This window comes from Trachemys scripta, chromosome 11 (genome assembly GCF_013100865.1).
Source record: "Trachemys scripta elegans isolate TJP31775 chromosome 11, CAS_Tse_1.0, whole genome shotgun sequence".
Lineage (NCBI taxonomy): Eukaryota > Metazoa > Chordata > Testudines > Emydidae > Trachemys > Trachemys scripta.
The window spans coordinates 42,179,261-42,196,117 of NC_048308.1; the positions used below are offsets into that span (position 1 = coordinate 42,179,261).

The 16,857-nt window shown below is 41.8% G+C and overlaps 1 protein-coding gene across 3 annotated transcripts in view; it reads left to right on the forward strand.

Moving 5' to 3' along the window:
* The window catches only part of OSBPL6 (oxysterol binding protein like 6), a 202,580-nt gene that overhangs the window by 175,228 nt on the left and 10,495 nt on the right, over positions 1-16,857 (forward strand). For 2 of the 3 annotated variants that reach the window (XM_034785285.1, XM_034785286.1), the window contains 8 exons: positions 4,127-4,264; positions 4,631-4,694; positions 5,177-5,255; positions 6,543-6,687; positions 8,568-8,712; positions 11,078-11,204; positions 11,961-12,083; positions 13,025-13,796. In XM_034785285.1, coding sequence (XP_034641176.1) covers positions 4,127-4,264; positions 4,631-4,694; positions 5,177-5,255; positions 6,543-6,687; positions 8,568-8,712; positions 11,078-11,204; positions 11,961-12,083; positions 13,025-13,133 — 930 coding nt within the window. In that variant the 3' untranslated portion in view covers positions 13,134-13,796. Of the gene's footprint in view, positions 1-4,126; positions 4,265-4,630; positions 4,695-5,176; positions 5,256-6,542; positions 6,688-8,567; positions 8,713-11,077; positions 11,205-11,960; positions 12,084-13,024; positions 13,797-16,857 lie in introns of those variants that run through there. The other variant, XM_034785284.1, reaches the window with a different exon arrangement.

Genomic DNA, 16,857 nt, shown 5'->3' on the forward strand with positions numbered 1-16,857 from the left:
GTGTTGGGGGGAGAGGGTGGAGCTGATTGGAGAGGCTGCCGGTGGGTGCTGAGCACTCACTTTTTTTTTTCCGTGGGTGCTCCAGCCCTGGAACATCCACGGCGTTAGCACCTATTCATCTGCAGTCTTTTGGCTTTCTGATTTCTGGATAAAAAGAGGCTGAAATGACAATCACTGGTTGAGGCTCAGTCCAATGAGGTAGTGAGAGAAAACACCTGAACTAGTTGATGGGGGTTGCCTGCTTCCTCTGTTTGAAAACTTGTGTCTGCACAGGCGCCGTCTTCCTCTGGGCCCCGGGGTGCTCAACACCCCCACTCCACCCCAGGCGTTGCCCCCACCGACTCCCTTCCCCCAAGTCCCCCCCTGCTCCGCCCCAGGCGCCCGCCCACCTCTTCTTCCCCCTGCTCCACCCCTGCCCCGCCTCTTCCTGCCCAGTTCTACCCCTGAGTGCGCCTCGTCCCCACTCCTCCCCCAGTGCCTCCTGCATGCTGCAGAACAGCTCATCGCTGCGGGTGGGAGGCGCTGGGGGGGGGGGTTGCTGGCTGCCAATGGTGCTAAGCACCCACTAATTTTTTTCCGTGGATGCTCTATCCCAGGGCTCCATGCTCTGCTCAAAGTCCCACATCTTTTCAGGGTGCAATTCCAGCTATTAGTTATGATATGATAACCCTGAATGATCTAGTACCTGGCTGGATTAGGCATTTCTCCCTACTCCAACCCCGTTTCCTATCATTACAGTTCATATAGGGATTGGTCTCAGGATTGAATAAATGGGGATTGGTGGCCATAGGATTTCATTTAAAAGTCCTTGGCTATACAGTTTTCTTCCTTGGTTTATCAGTGTTTAGTGTGTACATCATTTGTATAAGATATTTTCCTGAGCTTGAGTGACAGCTAAGTAGTTTGCTGTTGTACAATAGGCAATGGTGATTATATGTTTGTCTTAGTTTGCTTGCCCATTGCCCATCACTTACTTAGAGACACTCTCTATAGACTATAAATGTATTATTAAGTTTATACCTCACTGAAAGTCTCACTAATGACTGGGAAGCACGTTGTGAATTTTGCAAATTAGTGAGTAAACACCCAAACACAATAAAAAGCTTGGGGATATTATATCTGCATTCTTGTACATTTATTTAGTTAGTGTAGTTTCTTATTAAGGATACCCACACACAAATGCTAACTGTGAGTGAAGGTTGTTTGACTGCATAGGCCACCAAGGCAAACTGTGTAAAAAGCAAGGAAATAAGCAGTGATGTCATTCAACACCCCATCCACACTTTCTTCATCGGTTCGCATTCTTGCCCGCAGCTACCTCTCTTTCTTCAAGGTGCTAAAGATGATGGATCTGTGCCAGTGAGTGCTGCATCCTGCTTGGGTTTGGGGGCAGAACTGGAGGAAAGGAGATTGCGACTGGGAGCCAGTGGGCAGGGGTAACATAGGTGTGGGAGTGATGGGAGGCCGGGGAAGGGGAGAGACAGATTGGATGAGGAGTTGAGTAGGATTGGCTGGGCTAGCAGCCTGGCGGGGCAGGATGAGACTGGAAGAGGCTAGGATAGGGAGTACAGATGCAGGAGACTGGGACTGGCTGGGTAAGAGGACTGGGACTGGAATGAGAAGCCTGAAGAATGGAGGGTGGGATTGGAGAAGAGAACGGGACTGGGACGGTGAGGCAGGGGGAAGAGACATGACTAGGGCAGGGATGTGCTGGAGGGATAGGGCCAGAAGAGGTCATGCTTGGGAGAAATGGGCAGATTAGAGCACATTCCCCTCCTGAGTCTAGAATGGAACCCAAGATTCCTGAGTCCTCTGCTGTCAGCAAATATCCATGAAACCAACTGGGAAAGTGTCTCATCACCCTCTAGTGTGCTGGTCCATTCAGAGAATGACAACCAGTTGCGGCTATCATTTACTCAATTAGCTCAAGTGGCAGAGTGTTCTGCGATGGATCTAAAGGTTCCAATCCTGCTGATGAATCATGTAGCATCATAGCGACACCCACATGATGGAATTTCTGTTTTTGCAGTTTGTTTTTTTAAAAACCTAGGAAATTACACACAAAAAACCTATGATGAAAGAACATTAAGATTGCAAAGTCATGCCCAAGTTAGGAAATAACAAAATTAAGGTTGTCTGTCCTCTTGGACACCAGGGGTGAATTGTGGGAAGGCATTGGAGGCCTTTCAGCACACAGGTGATTTAGCCTGAGACCTTACTACAAAGTGGGAGGGTTATCAGCCCAAGTGAAAGAAGCATCCAGGTTCTAGGCTATGCCCCTATTGGGACACCTATCCTGGGTTTAAAGCACCACTAAACTTGGGTGAAAGGGTTTTGTGTGTGGCCAGGAGGTGGATTAGGATCAAAGCCTTCACTGTACACTGAATAAGGCAGGGATCCTGAGGAAAAAAAATAGTATGTGATCATGTAATTAAAAACTATATCATAACCCATGCATACAAGAAAGCCAAATTAAAGTTGCACAGTTCATGATAAAGTGGCTTGGTCTGAGAGTGGCTTGGTCTTAGACACCATCAGGTAGAAGGTGTCATCTCAGAAGAAAGTTAACAGAAGATGATGATGGCCATAAAGGAAAACAAATAGTGTCACAGAAACAAAAATCCAATTCTTATTGGTCTCCGTTGGGAATTCTGATCTTATACTTATATATATTCGGGAGGAGGGATAGCTCAGTAGTTTGAGCATTGGCCTGCCAAACCCAGGCACAAATGGGAAGGGCAGTCCTGGACCAATTGCAACTCCCCAATCCTGCACCATCTGGCCCTAGCCTAAGTTACTGCTGCTGAGCAATAGCTCTATTTTAGGCCACTGGTATAAGGTCCCTCAGGGTATGTCTGTACTTTGCAATAAAACACTTACAGCTGGCCCACGTCAGCTGACTCTGGCTCACAGGGCTCGGGCTGCGGGGCTATAAAATTGCGGTGTACCTGTTCAGACTCAGGGACTCTCCTGCATTGCGGGGTCCCAGAGCCCAGGCTCCAACCCGAGCCCTAACATCTACGCTGCAGTTTTATAGCCTTGCAACCTGAGCCCTGCGAACCCAAGTCAGCTGACACGGACCCAGGGGTGGCTCTATGTTTTTTGCCGCCCCAAGCACGGCAGTCAGTGGCCTCTGGTGACACGCCTGCGGGAGGTCCACTGGTCATGGGATTCGGCAGCATGTCTGTGGGGGATCTGCCGGTCCCGCGGGACCGGCGGACCTCCCACAGGCATGCCGCCGAAGGCTGCCTGACTGCTGCCCTCACAGCAACTGGCAGGCCACTCCCGCGGCTTGCCGCCCCAGGCACGCACTTGCTGCGCTGGTGCCTGGAGCCGCCCCTGCATGGGCCAGCAGCAGATGTTTTATTTCAGTGTAGACATACCCTTAGAGATTCCACACCAGTAGAGAACAAGGCATACTTTGCTGCATCCCTGAGATGCCCCTTCCTCTCTCTACACTGGGGTGGGGGGGACAACTGGTGAAGGAGGCAGCTCCACCACCTCTGCCAGCTTTATGCCAGCGGAGAGTGAGAGGAATTCTCTTCTAGTCAGTTATGGCTAAAATACGACCATTTGGAGACAAAATTTAATCTGAATTTAAAGGAAGAAACAAAGGGATCAGTACAACTTCAACTGTGAAGTCATCATTACCAATGCCTCTATAATGGCACTTCAAAGCAAATAGTAAATGTTCTGTAGTATATTTTGTAAACGTACTACTTTCTTAATATTGTGAGACTTCAGCTAATACAAACTCTGCCATTAAACCTCTGCTGAGGAATGGTGAAAGATCATCAATTTTTGTTTGTGAATTATGGGCTGTGTAGATCCTATTGTATTGTTTTATGTTTTCTGTGTGCCCACAGGCTATGGTGATGTGCAGCTCAAAGGTTTGTGTATTATTCAGATACATAAATAACCAGATGCTGCAGGCTTTCCTTTCCATTAATTACTTTGCAGGACATTGATAGTTTTCTATTACTATGTAGCCCTTCAAATAGTGAATGAATAAAGGGGCAATTAAGTGTTTTTAAATGATAAATTTATTCATACTTCTGCCCACACAATTGACAATGATGAGGGAGCACACCGAGGAATCTTTAGCTGTTTTTCTGTGTTTTAACAGGTTCTCATAGCTGCCTTTGCAGCTTCAGGGTATGCCTCCACTTACTACAGAGCAGGAAGCAAGCCATTCAATCCAGTGCTTGGTGAGACTTATGAATGTATTAGGGAAGACAAAGGATTCCGATTTTTCTCAGAGCAGGTAAAACCTGTTTCTATGTAAATCTTCATTTCTTTGGACAGCAGAGTGACTTTAATTTTTCTTTATAGTTAAGATCTTGTATTCCCACTAGAGTAAAGAGAGTTTGAAGTGAAAGTTACTAAATCCAGAAAAAAAAGTATAATAAACTTAAATGATTTATATAAAATATATCCTTTAATGTAGGAGCCTGTAAAAATAAAGTCTACTTCATGTTAAACATGCTGAGGCTTTTTTTGTTTGTTTTATTGTAATATACATAACTGAATAGTTTTTAGCTTGAGGTAACTGTCAGTTACACTGATTTTTAAAAATTATAGACTTCTTTTGTGTTAAACAACTCCTCGCCACCGTAATTTTTTTTTTCAGGTTAGCCACCATCCACCCATTTCTGCCTGTCACTGTGAATCAAAGAATTTTGTGTTTTGGCAAGGTATATATTTTAATTCAAAAGCCTAAAGATGAAGTTTTTAATCAAAGAAAAAGTTTATGATTTCAAAATTATTATAATTAGGGATGTAGTTCTCTGGAATTTATTTAATAGATTAGTTTAGTATAGTTATTATATTAAGTTATTTCTGGCTATTGCTTTAAAGTGTTTCAATTTTAAATTGTAAGGAACAAGCCGATGCAGTATTTTATCATCCATGCCAGAGTGACTTGCATTATGTTTATTTGTTCTGCTGTCTTTATTTAAAAGCTTTATACAGAACACACTGTTATCTGTTAGGAGACAAGGGATACATTAGTCTCTCTGATATAAGGTTGTCCCTCCGGAATAACCTTTTTTCTGTCTTCAAAGCAGGTTAATGTTCTGTTCAAAAGATCATCTGTATGCCATTTAGTGGCATAGATCTCTGAAAGTATAATATTTTGGTCTTTTGTAATTTTCTAATATTTCACTTTATCATTTAGATATCAGATGGAAAAATAAGTTCTGGGGGAAATCAATGGAAATCCTGCCAATTGGAACACTGAATGTGACTTTTCCAAAGTAAGTTACTGTCTTGTTTCCTTTGGCTATGTTTTTTTGTTTGTTTTTTAAATCTAGGAAGATGCTCTTCTTTTTGAGGGCTGGATGGATGGTGGTGGGGGAGTAGAGATCCCACATGATTAGCAGCTGGCAGAATGCGAGTTCCCTGCTTTGATCTCCCATTACAGGATGAGGTACTGAAACATTGCTGGAGCCTGAAGGCTCAGTCAGGCGCTTGGAGGGAAAACCAGGGAACTCTCTAAAAGCATCTCACTGGTAGAGGAGAATAGGTGCATGTGAAGAGGCACTAACTCCATACCCAGTCGTTGGAATGATGGGCTGCCCAGAGCAAATCTATTCAACACTGTCAGCAGTAGGGTTCAAAGGGGGCTAATGCTGGGCTCATCGGAACCAGGATTAACACAACGGGGAAATGTTTCAAAATCTTCTGTTGTGTAGACAGGGCCATATGGCTTCCTTCAAATGTAGCCCTCAGGGACGGGAGAGAGGATTTGGTCACAGACTGTAGAGCGGTGTGTGGCCTCCCAAACCCTCAAAGCCTGGGAATCTGCAGATCTTAGATCTCGGGTGCACTCCGCCCTTTGGCAGTACAGCTTCCGCAGGGAATCTTTCTTACATTTTCCTCCATCTTGTCACAAAGTTGAAGCTAATACCATCAGAACAACATTGCATTCTGCATATATATCTATTGGCCTGGCTAACTGACAGATTCAGAGGGGAGCATGCCATGTATAGCATCGGCTCCCTGGCTCTATTTCTCCCCACCCCACCACTCCCCAGGACTGGGGAAGCTCTGACTGCATGGAATTGCCAGGGGACAATATGCCACTGAGTTATTGCTCCCCACTTCCTTTCTATTCATTCTATTTCAGACCTATTTTACTTTTATTAGTTCCCATTGCTTCTGAGAGAAATACATGATAACCGAGACCCCAGTCCACCACGGCATTGTAGAGCATGCTGAACTTTAAGTCTAATCCTACTCAAGTCGCTGATCAGGGCCAAAGTGTTCAGCACTACTGGGATTGAGACTTTAATACAGGACTTTAGTGGTTCATAGGACCTCTCGTGGGCCTCTATAATGGGGTGAATTTCACCCATATAGAATAATTTAGGTTTAATGATGGGGAATAATAATTACTATGGAAGCCACACTGATTACTGATTCAAACATTTTTGAGGGATTTCATTATTTTGTATATGTGATTATATGGCTGGATTTCACTTTTTGTCAGCAATATTGAAATTTAATTTACATTACCAGTTATATACTAACTTTATTCCCAGGTATGGAGATTACTACGTGTGGAACAAAGTCACCACCTGCATACACAACATCCTTAGTGGAAGGAGGTGGATAGAGCATTATGGAGAAATAACCATCAGAAACACAAAAAGCAGTGTTTGTATTTGTAAGCTCACTTTTGTCAAGGTAACTTATGATTTGTCATGCAATGGTAATATATGACAAAAAGTAAGCAGAACTATTTTCTTAGCCTAGACCTGGCTACAGTTTTCTCAGTCTTCTGCTGTTCCCCTACATTCCTTCTTCCCTGTTCTGTATCATCACCACTATCTTATCAGGTAAGAAGCCCAATAACAAAACTCCACCTAAGTTGTGATCTGAGATGTCTGCCAGTGTTAACATGTCTCTGTTATTGCTGGACCAGCCCATTTGATGTCAGTGTGTTTCTGTGCCCATTTGATGTCAGCATCACTGACAATAAATTACTGTTTTTTTAATTTTAAAATGCAAATGGCCAAATTCAGTTCTATTAAGCCAGTAAAAACCAGGAGGAACTCTGTCCTTCAGAGCAGTTACTCTGGATTTAGACTGTTCTAACCATGATCCGAATTTGGTCCTAAGTTTCTTATCTATTTAGAATAATGGTGTTCTGCTTCATTGTATTTATATATCCTGGTGATAGTTCTGTATAAAAACAGTAATATGGATCTGCTAGAGCTGAATTTTTTTGTAAAAACAATTAAAATAATGAGTTTATCATCACTGGTGTTGCTACATACACTTCAGTGTCAAAAGGCCCACCTCAGTTGCTGCAGTGATGCATTATAGCTTGTCTCAGGTGAAGACTTAGTGCTTTGGAACTGGACTGTTTAAAGGTAAAAGGGAAGGGAATAGAGATGCCTGAGAAAAGAAAGACATAGAAGAGAATGAGAGAAAGCAAATACGGGGTGCTGTGGGATGAAAGTAGCTCCCCTCCAGGATCTGGGCAAAGAATTCTCCAATCTTTAGAGTGGCAGTGTCAGCAGCTTAGGCATCTGGGAAGAGAAAAAATATACATCTGATTTTTCAACTGGAAGGAGGTGGGTCTGTTTCTACTACAGAATGGTGCAGGAATTTGACTCGTGAAGAAGCTATATATTACCAGTGTGCACAGATAATTAAATGAGCTTGAACCCCTTTATAAACAACCAGACTGCTATTTTCATCAGAAAATACTGCTATGTTCAGTAAACATATACATGTCAACGCACCCAGTATTCCAATTTTCTTCATTTTAAATTGCAGCCATTATGGGGATTGGCAGTAGATTGAGGTGGGACAAAAGAGAACTTTGATGCAGAATCTGGACTCACCCATCAGTGGCAGATAAGAAGCATTTGCAATATATATAGATTCTTATGCAGAAACATTCTGTTATGTTATTACTTAATCCTTCCTGGAGTGCCAGAAACTGGACTAGATGACCTATTGAGGTCCCTTCTAGTCCTACACTTCTATGATTCTGTTGTTTTCCTATCTATAAAATATTGCGAACCAAACATTTTTCATTGTAATCCACTTGTTTAAAAGTATGTTCAGGTATGCAAGGAAACTTTTCCCTAGTTAGTTTTAGAGATGGACACAATGGCTCAGCATATTATGTTGTTCCAGAATGTTCCAGGCTGCCATTTTCTGTTTTGTGTTTTAATGTAAGTAATATTCAGTTGGACTAAATTCTAATTCCTGAAGTGCCAACAATGTGCCTGATACTGTAAAAAGATACCTAATGATGGAGTCACAGCCCATTAAGACTTTATAATCTAAACAGGGTAGACATCTGCTAGGCAAACTAATTCTGTATAGATTTGCTGAGATAATTTTTGTAGCAGAATTGCAAAGATGTCACATCCTTATGCATGTCTTCAATTTCAAGAAATTAATAGCCTCTAATTTTTCTTTGTTGGGGATCTGGCTGCAGTTGACTTTTACGTGTCGCAAGATTTAGAAGTATGTAGTGGGATATTGTGATATACAGTGTGACAAGGAAATCAACTTTGTTCACTTTGTTTACTTTGATACATTTTCAGGTGAATTATTGGAATTCAAATGTAAATGAAGTCCAAGGGGTTGTCATGGACCAAGAAGGAAAGGTGGTGCATCGCCTCTTTGGAAAGTGGCATGAAGGGTTATACTGTGGGGTTGCACCTTCAGCAAAATGTATATGGAGGCCAGGTAAGAAAATTCTGGTCAACTGAAATCCTTCAGGTGGCTTTAGTCTCACTAAAAGCTGCTTTTAGCTACCCATTTTAAATACAAATTGAGAAACAAAATATACAGCTAGATAAATAACAAGGAATTGGCACAGCAGCTATCGGTATCTTTTATTATTGAATGTAAAAGTATCTAAAAAGTGTGTGTGCTCCAGCTCATGAGTCACTTTTTAGATTTCGCTCCAAATCTGAGGCTAAAATTTGGTCACAGGTATTTAGCATGTTGGGAACATAATCTGAGGAAATAAAGGAAATAATTGGATTTTGGAGTAAGGAAAATGTAAATGTTAGCCTTATCCTTCTCTCACACCTGTGCAGATCAGGGTATCTCCATTGGATTAAACAGAATTACGTTGGTGTAAAACCAGTATTAGTGAAAGGAGAAACAGGTTGGTTGTGTCAATCCCTTATTGCCCTAATGGTCTGGTTTTCAAATATAGTGAGCACTTGTGGTTCCCATTGACTTATGTTTCTTAAAAATTGCTTACTTGCTTAAAGAGACAATGTGGGTTCAAACCACCATTATCATGCACCTCCCTACTCTAGAGCAAAGTGGGTGTGTAGCCGTGCCTTTGTGGGTCACAACTGAGAATACCAAATTCAGGACAAACTGCTGAGAAATAGGGCAGATACACCCCAAAACTGCTGGTTATTTTCCCTTAAGATATACCAACCCAGCAATAAAAGTAAACTTCTGTTTCACCACACTAGCTAACAAGAAGTCAAAACAGCAGTTTCCTTAGGCATTCCAGTCCTTGTATCACCACCAAAAACACTAGACTTAATGATGAGTGGTTCCTTGCAACCAGTTTCATCAAATGAAAGGTTCTTCCAATCCCAAAGGACCAGCCACACACCCTAGTCAATATATAACTCAGATCTTACCCAATAAACACGCTGATTTTAGTATCTGAAATCTAAAGGTTTATTCATAAAAAGAAAAAGAAAGGTGAGAGTTAAAATTGGTTAAAGGAATCAAATACGTATAGTAATTGCAAAGTTCTTGGTTCAGGCTTGTAGCAGTGATGGAATAAACTGCTGGCTTAAGTCAAGTCTCTGGTTGCTTCCAAATCATTGGAAGGACCTCTGTCCCTTGGTTAGAATGCTCCCATTAGTATAAGTTCATAGTTCAGAGGTTTGAGCAGGAAAGAGGCTGGAGCAGGAAAGAGGCAAAATGGAGATGTTTCCAGGGCCTTTTATAGCTTCTGCTGTGTGGAGGGAAATCCATTGTATCAAACAAAGGAATGGTGTCTCTAGCCTCTATTTGTCAGAGGGTAGAGATGGATGGAGAGAGATCACTTGATCATTACCTGTTAGGTTCACTCCCTCTGAGGCACCTGGCATTGGCCACTGTTGGCAGACAGGATACTGGGCTGGATGGATCTTTGGTCTGACCCAGTATGGCCATTCTTATGTTCTTAACAAAGCCCTTAGCACATCTAGTGGAAAATTGGATAAAAGGTGGAGTTTGGAGTCACCTGGGCAAGTCACATATGCCTGCATAATTTCGCTTAGTCATAGCAGGAAAGTCCATTGAGTATAGATAGGTATCTCCCATGGTCCATTGTGAGTTAAGTGTTCCTTGTTGAGCCACTTAATTTGAATAGTCCCTTCAAGATGTGCAAGCTAAATACCTTGTGGGTGTTACCCCAGGACCAAAAATATGAGAAATCCAGGTATAGAGCCAATACGCATAACTTGAAATACAAAAATGATATATGCATAAAGATAGCATAATCATTTCAGTGAATCATAACCTTTCCATAGGCATCTTAAATGCCACATTTTGTACAAGATTTGTTGCAATTATATAAGAGTGATGGCAGCAGTGATCTACATGATCATCTTTTATCAGAGAACATCACAGGGTATATAACAGTCCCTATTCTAATTTGATGGCATTTTACACCCACTTTGCACTGGGGGAGAGGAGATGTAGGGAAATGGTGAATCACGCCCTATGAACCTGTTTAGGTACCAACATTTGGAGGGAGACTCGATACATTTGCTTTTGTGGAGACTGGTTTATTTTTAACTTGAAAGAAGCAATATTTCAGATATTTCCTAAAAGCAAAGAAAGATTTTAAAAGTCTTGATCTGTTATGTAAATAACTCTTTACTGTGTAATAAAGTACCATTAATATTAAATGAAAGATGTTTTACCTAGAAAATAATATTTGATACACTTTAAAATTATATCAAATAAAGGAATTAGAATGTATAAATATTTTATTGGCTGTTATAGCTTTATTAATTCATTGGGCTCTATGTATGTGTTTATAAAAATAGTAAAATAAGCATTTTCTTTCTCAAATATGTTTATACAGGATCCATGCCAACCCACTATGAACGTTATTATGGCTTTACAAGGTTTGCTATTGAACTCAATGAGTTAGATCCTGTATTGAAAGAGATTCTTCCAACAACAGATGCACGATTCAGGCCAGATCAGAGGCAAGAAAGCTCATTTATATGTTTAATATTTATGATTGTTTTATGGCAGAGTTTGAACCCCAGCATTGAATTTTGCCCAGATCTGCACTATAATATGTGCTATGCCTTAGATTCTGCTAGAAAAGAAAATATTAAATATTACGGTAAGCCAAAAGCTTGGCTTATCCAGCTCAGGAAAGGGAAACATATAGAGATCCTGGTGCTATGGGAATTCTTCTGGCAGAGGCAGAATTCCAGAAATTTCCAGCAAATACATGCTCTGGCATGTCCTTTCCTACTCCCATGAATAGAAGCAACGTATGCCCATTGGTAGTACTTGCTGTTGGCAGTATCATATGATAGCTGGAGAGATGCACATGCCTTTCTATAGCTCATGCATGTGTAGATGGTGAGCCAGCATATCAGCGATTCTTGTTTCTTAGCATTCTCTTGCATGCTAGGGAAGGATCCTATCCTGGTGTTTGTACAGAGAGTAGAAGGCTTGCTCTGAGGAGCTGAAAATGTAAACAAGACTAAGAAATTATATTTCAGACTCCGGAGTATAAATTAAATAATTTTACTATTTCTTTTTTAATGGGCTCTGGCCTTAAAGCAGGTGCATAGAACTCAGTAGCTCTTTTCAAGGACAAAGAGCTTTTCAAGGCTGCTGGCCTTGTTTTCTGGGACGAATGTTTTTCTGGCAATGTTGTTACAGAATATGCTTTTACAGAAGATGAGATTGTATATTTACTAAAAGATCCATTGTTATCTGTATAGACTTTTGGAAGAGGGAAATGTAGAAGCAGCAGCCACAGAAAAGCAAAGAATAGAGGAACTCCAGAGAAGTCGAAGGCGGAACATGGAGGAGAACAACATTGAATACAAACCAAAATTTTTTAAGTGAGTAAAGTGATTTCAGTAATAAGTCTATAATTTGTTTTCTGTGCAGCCATCAACATAAGAGGACAACGCAGAGGGCATCTGCCTCTTAAATAGGCAGGCCCAGAGTAGTGTAATAAAGAAGTGAAAAGATGGAAACAATCCAATTTCAAGAAATATTTTCAGAACGCTGACCCCTGTCTGAGGCAATTTTAACATATTTTTAAATGAATTGGATACTGACTAACCAAACTAGGAAGCCAACGTTCCCTGTTAGTCCACAAGAGAAGTAAAACGTGGGCAATAGCCTTACAAATTTTCTTCCTATCACCCTGCCAATGTGCCTCAAGTTTAATAGTGGAGAAGGAAATTCCAAAGGGAATGTGTCAACTCATTTTTGTCCTAAATTTAGCTGTGTATTTAAAAAAAAAAAAAAAAAAAAGTGGTGGTGGTGGAAAGAACAACTTGAACAGAATTTTTAAGGTAGTTTTTCAAATTGTAATTACTCTGGCTTTTGTTTTGTTTTCGTGGGGAAAGGTAGTGTGGCTTTTTTGTTTGTTTTAATTAAAACATTCCCTTAACTGGTGAAACTGATTGACATAATTTTATTGTAGAAAATGAGTAAAATGCAGAAAGGAAACAAACAGCATAAATGGTGGAAGTAAATTAGGCTCCCATCTTGCAATCTGGTCTACATGGTTGGACCCAGACACACACGCAGAGTCCATTGAAGTCAACAGGGCTTCACATGGGTGCAGGGTTGTATGAATCAGATGGTAGAATTGGATCCTTAGAAGTTCTAAAATGCCTTCACTTTTAACACCGGTTATGCAATTGTTTTATTTTTAAATCTCTGATGTTTATGCTGTATCCTTTTAAAATAGTAAATCAAACCTTTATTAAGACCATTTTCATCTGGGTTTCTTTGTCTTTTTTTTTTTTTTTTGCTTTTGCTTTTGCAGAAAAGTTATCGATGCCAATCAAAGAGAGAGCTGGGTTTCTAATGACACCTATTGGGAACTGCGAAAGGATCCTGGCTTTAGTAAAGTAGAAACCCCCATACTCTGGTAAACTGAGAATGTAGATCTAGTAAACATATCACTCTCTGAAGAAAAAAATAACTATGCACAATATGTTTCTTATAGCTAAGTGTGGTTTGTGGGTCTACAGAAAACCTACCATTCGCTTTTATATTCATCTTTATAATGGACTTTCGAAAGTGCATTAGACCCAGATCCCTGACCACTTTTGGATCCTTTTTATTTTGCAGCAGCCATTTAAAAATAACCTTTAAAGTTTCATGTATTAAAAATGCAAAACAAAGGAAGCAGATTCATTATCCAAAGTTGCTCGGAAGAGGTTGTAATACACAAAACTGCAACTGGTGCTTAAAACAGACATTGAGAGTAACAACAAACAAACAAAATGAAAGAAAAAAAACATTTTGTTTTAACTTGTTTTGTTAAAAACTCTTGTGTTACAACAGTCTATCATTTCCGGCTTGAGGCTAGTCCTTTAGTGTGATGTGCTTGGACTGGCCTTGTCAAAAAGACACAATGCTTTTCTGGAAGCTGTTCCCATTCATATGCCATTGTTCATGCCTTAAACAAAACATGAAGGTATCCAATAAGTCATTTTAAAATATGTATTCTTAGGCTTGTGTGAGCAGCAGATTTTATTCATATTCTAAATATTGGCGATCATGTATTATTAAAAATAAAATCCACCTAAATGGATGAGAAGGTAAAGTGACCTGCTGTACATGCTTTAGCTTTGCGAAGCTGGTTGTGTAATCAAACAGGAAAACTAGCTAACTTTGTGACAGTTTTGGTAAATGCATCTGGGTTGCTAGTCAGAAAATTCATATCCAACATGCCTAATGCTGTGATGTATTTATCATATGTGCCACTGATTTGACATAGCCTCACACTTTCTCACATTTCCCCATAACTGTTTATACAATTAGAATTCCCTGTAGCTTTGCAACAGTGTTAGAAACACAGAAAGATTTCATAAGAGGTTTTCTCTCCAGAAGCGGGACAGCACTATAAACATAACAGGCACTTTCTATCATGCACACTGTATACTTTACTGGTCTGTTTGTGCCCACTCCCAACTTGAATTTCTTAGCTGAATTTGTTTGGGGGAGGAGTAGAAGCACTCATGCATGCTGGGTTAATGGCTTTTTGTCAAAATAGCTTTTATGCAAAATTAATTTTTAGCTTTTCATAAAATGCTTTTGATTAAGAAACAGGACTCTTAAATGTTTTTATGCCACAGTTACATGTCTATGGAAGGAGGCTAGGCACTTTCTATCTGAAAAAATGACTGAAATGCATAACTGCAGAGGGCAAATATTATCAAAGAAAGTTTTATTAGATAAAAAATTGTATTCCATACTATAGGATCTAGTCTTCTATTAATGCATCTGGTGTTTAAGTAAATTACATTTACCTGTATACATCTTCTGAATGCCCTGATGACACTTCTGTGTGTACACATCTCACATCTGTACACATGTCTCAAATCTTTTTGCATATACATGTTATATTTACTTTTTCTGCAGCTCAGCATTTTCCACAATTCTGGACATCTGGGCTTCTCTCCTCTCTCTGCAGCTTCGTGGAGGCAGATCAGTGTTTTGGTGCCTCATGCTCTGGACAGGATCCCTCTGCTCCTTCTTACCGCCAGATTCTCTGCCTCCATGGCAGCAGATGGTGTTGGTTTCTCTTGCTCTCACCCTTACCTTTCAATTTGAGTTGTTTCTGCCCAGTTTTGGGGCAGTGGGGAGCAGTGTTCTCTTGCCCCCCCTTCCTCCTCCTTCCTGCGTCAGTTACATCTTCAGTAGTTTAACCTTCTCTGAGCATCCACTGCAGCGTTTCCCTGTTGGCTCTTCTGCCACTCTGTAAGCATGGCAGAACAACAAGAAAACACAGGGTTAAAGCCAAGCAGTGCTCTGTTTGTAAGGCAGCCTTCCCAGGCTCGGCAGACAGTGAGTTGTGCCCAGCTTGCACCCAGCCAACCAACCCTAATTTCGTTAGGGCCGAGGGCTACTAATCAAAAAGCTAGGGGTCTTCTTCCCACCAAGGCAACTGTGGCTTCAACTGAGGAAAAATATACCAGAACCCCCAGTGCAGAGCAGGGAGAAGCTCTAAAAGCAAGGAGGACCCTGACCACTTGACTCAGGGATAAGTAACAGAAGACTCTTGCAGAACAAAGAGGAGACGCTTGCAGGGCCACCAGTCCCTCCATCCAGTTCTTAAAGTGGATCCTGAGCACTTGGGGAAAGAAGCAGGGCCCTTCCTCCCAAGCTAACCAGGAAGGGTTGGACAAGAATTCCCTCCTTCCCCCGGGAAATGGTACCCAATAGGGGAGGATTATGAGGAAGACCTCTTGAGATGGCTTCAGACCCTGAGAAAGGTAAGCCACAAAAGGCCTCACCAAAGCCGCAGCAGAGCTTCAACACTCCCACAGTGCACTAAAAAGGTTAAAAAGTCATGAAAGGGAAAGAAAAAGGACAAAAAATCCAGTAGATATGAGTCCTTTGACTCCTCTTCCTCCTCCCTCAGCCCCTTCTCCAGTGAGGAAGGCAAGCTGTCTGACTCTGAATCCGAACAGTGTGGCAACAGTTTTTAGCTTGAGGAATGTCAAGCTATATGTAACAAGATTCAAATCCAGCCTGTTCAGCTCACCTCAGCTGAGTTTGGGGTATGGATGAGGGTCAAACCCAGAGAAGAAAGAGGTGATGGAGGCTTGAGAGAAGCAGCTGGAGGAGGTGTAAGAGGTAATATCAGCATAATCATAACCAGCAAATTACAACCTTTGTACAAGGTTTGGTACAACTTGACCTCCTTTGTACAAGGTTTGGTACAACTATAGGACCTTGGTTGCAACAATGATCTATACGGTCACAGTTCATGTCAATAACATCACAAGCAGGTCCTGGTGGATTCCCGGTTTCTTTGGGTGAGGATACATCACACAGAGATGGAGTATGCTCTGTCTATCTCCAAACTCCATCCAAAAACCAAGCTGTGAGGTGAAGAGGGCCAGGTTTGGGATGTCAGAGTTGGCCCCGGTCCTGTGTGAGGAGATCTGGTAGTGTGTGGAGGCGGAGTGGTGTTCGGGTGGAGAGGTTCAGGAGGTCCATGAACCAAAACTGGCAGGGCCAAAGCAGGGCTCGATCCTGGCAAATCTTGCATAGGATTTGTGGGAGGGGGATATGAGAGGAAAGGCGGAGTGGAGAGAGTCCATCCAGGGAGGAGAAGGGCATCGCCCTGCGAGTCCTCCCCCACAGCTCCCCTGGAACAGTAAAGCGGAAGTTTGTGATTCTCACGAGTGGCGGAGAGATCCCATTGTGGTGTGCCCCACTTGTGGGAAAGGTACCACAGGATGTTGTCGTGCAGTTCCCACTCATGGTTCAGGCAGAGAATCCTACTGAGCGCATTGATGGGTGCCAGGGAGATACATAGCCTGGAGTGTGACCTGATGTTTGATGCCCTAGTTCGAGAGATGGATGGACTCTGAACAGAGGGAGGGAGTTCTGGCGCTGCCTGTTTGTTGATGTAGACCACCACTGCAATGTTGTCAGAGAGCATTTAGATGTGTTTGGCCTGTATGTGGGGAAGAAATGTCTGGTAGGTGAGAGAGACTGCCCGCAGTTCTATGAGATTTACGTGCATCCTTGTTTCTCGAGGCATCCAGATGCCCTGCGCAGAGTGGCTGCCTAGAGAGCACCCCCACCCGTGAGGGAGGCATCTGTTGTGAGCATGGTTTGTGGTGTGGGTGGCTTGAA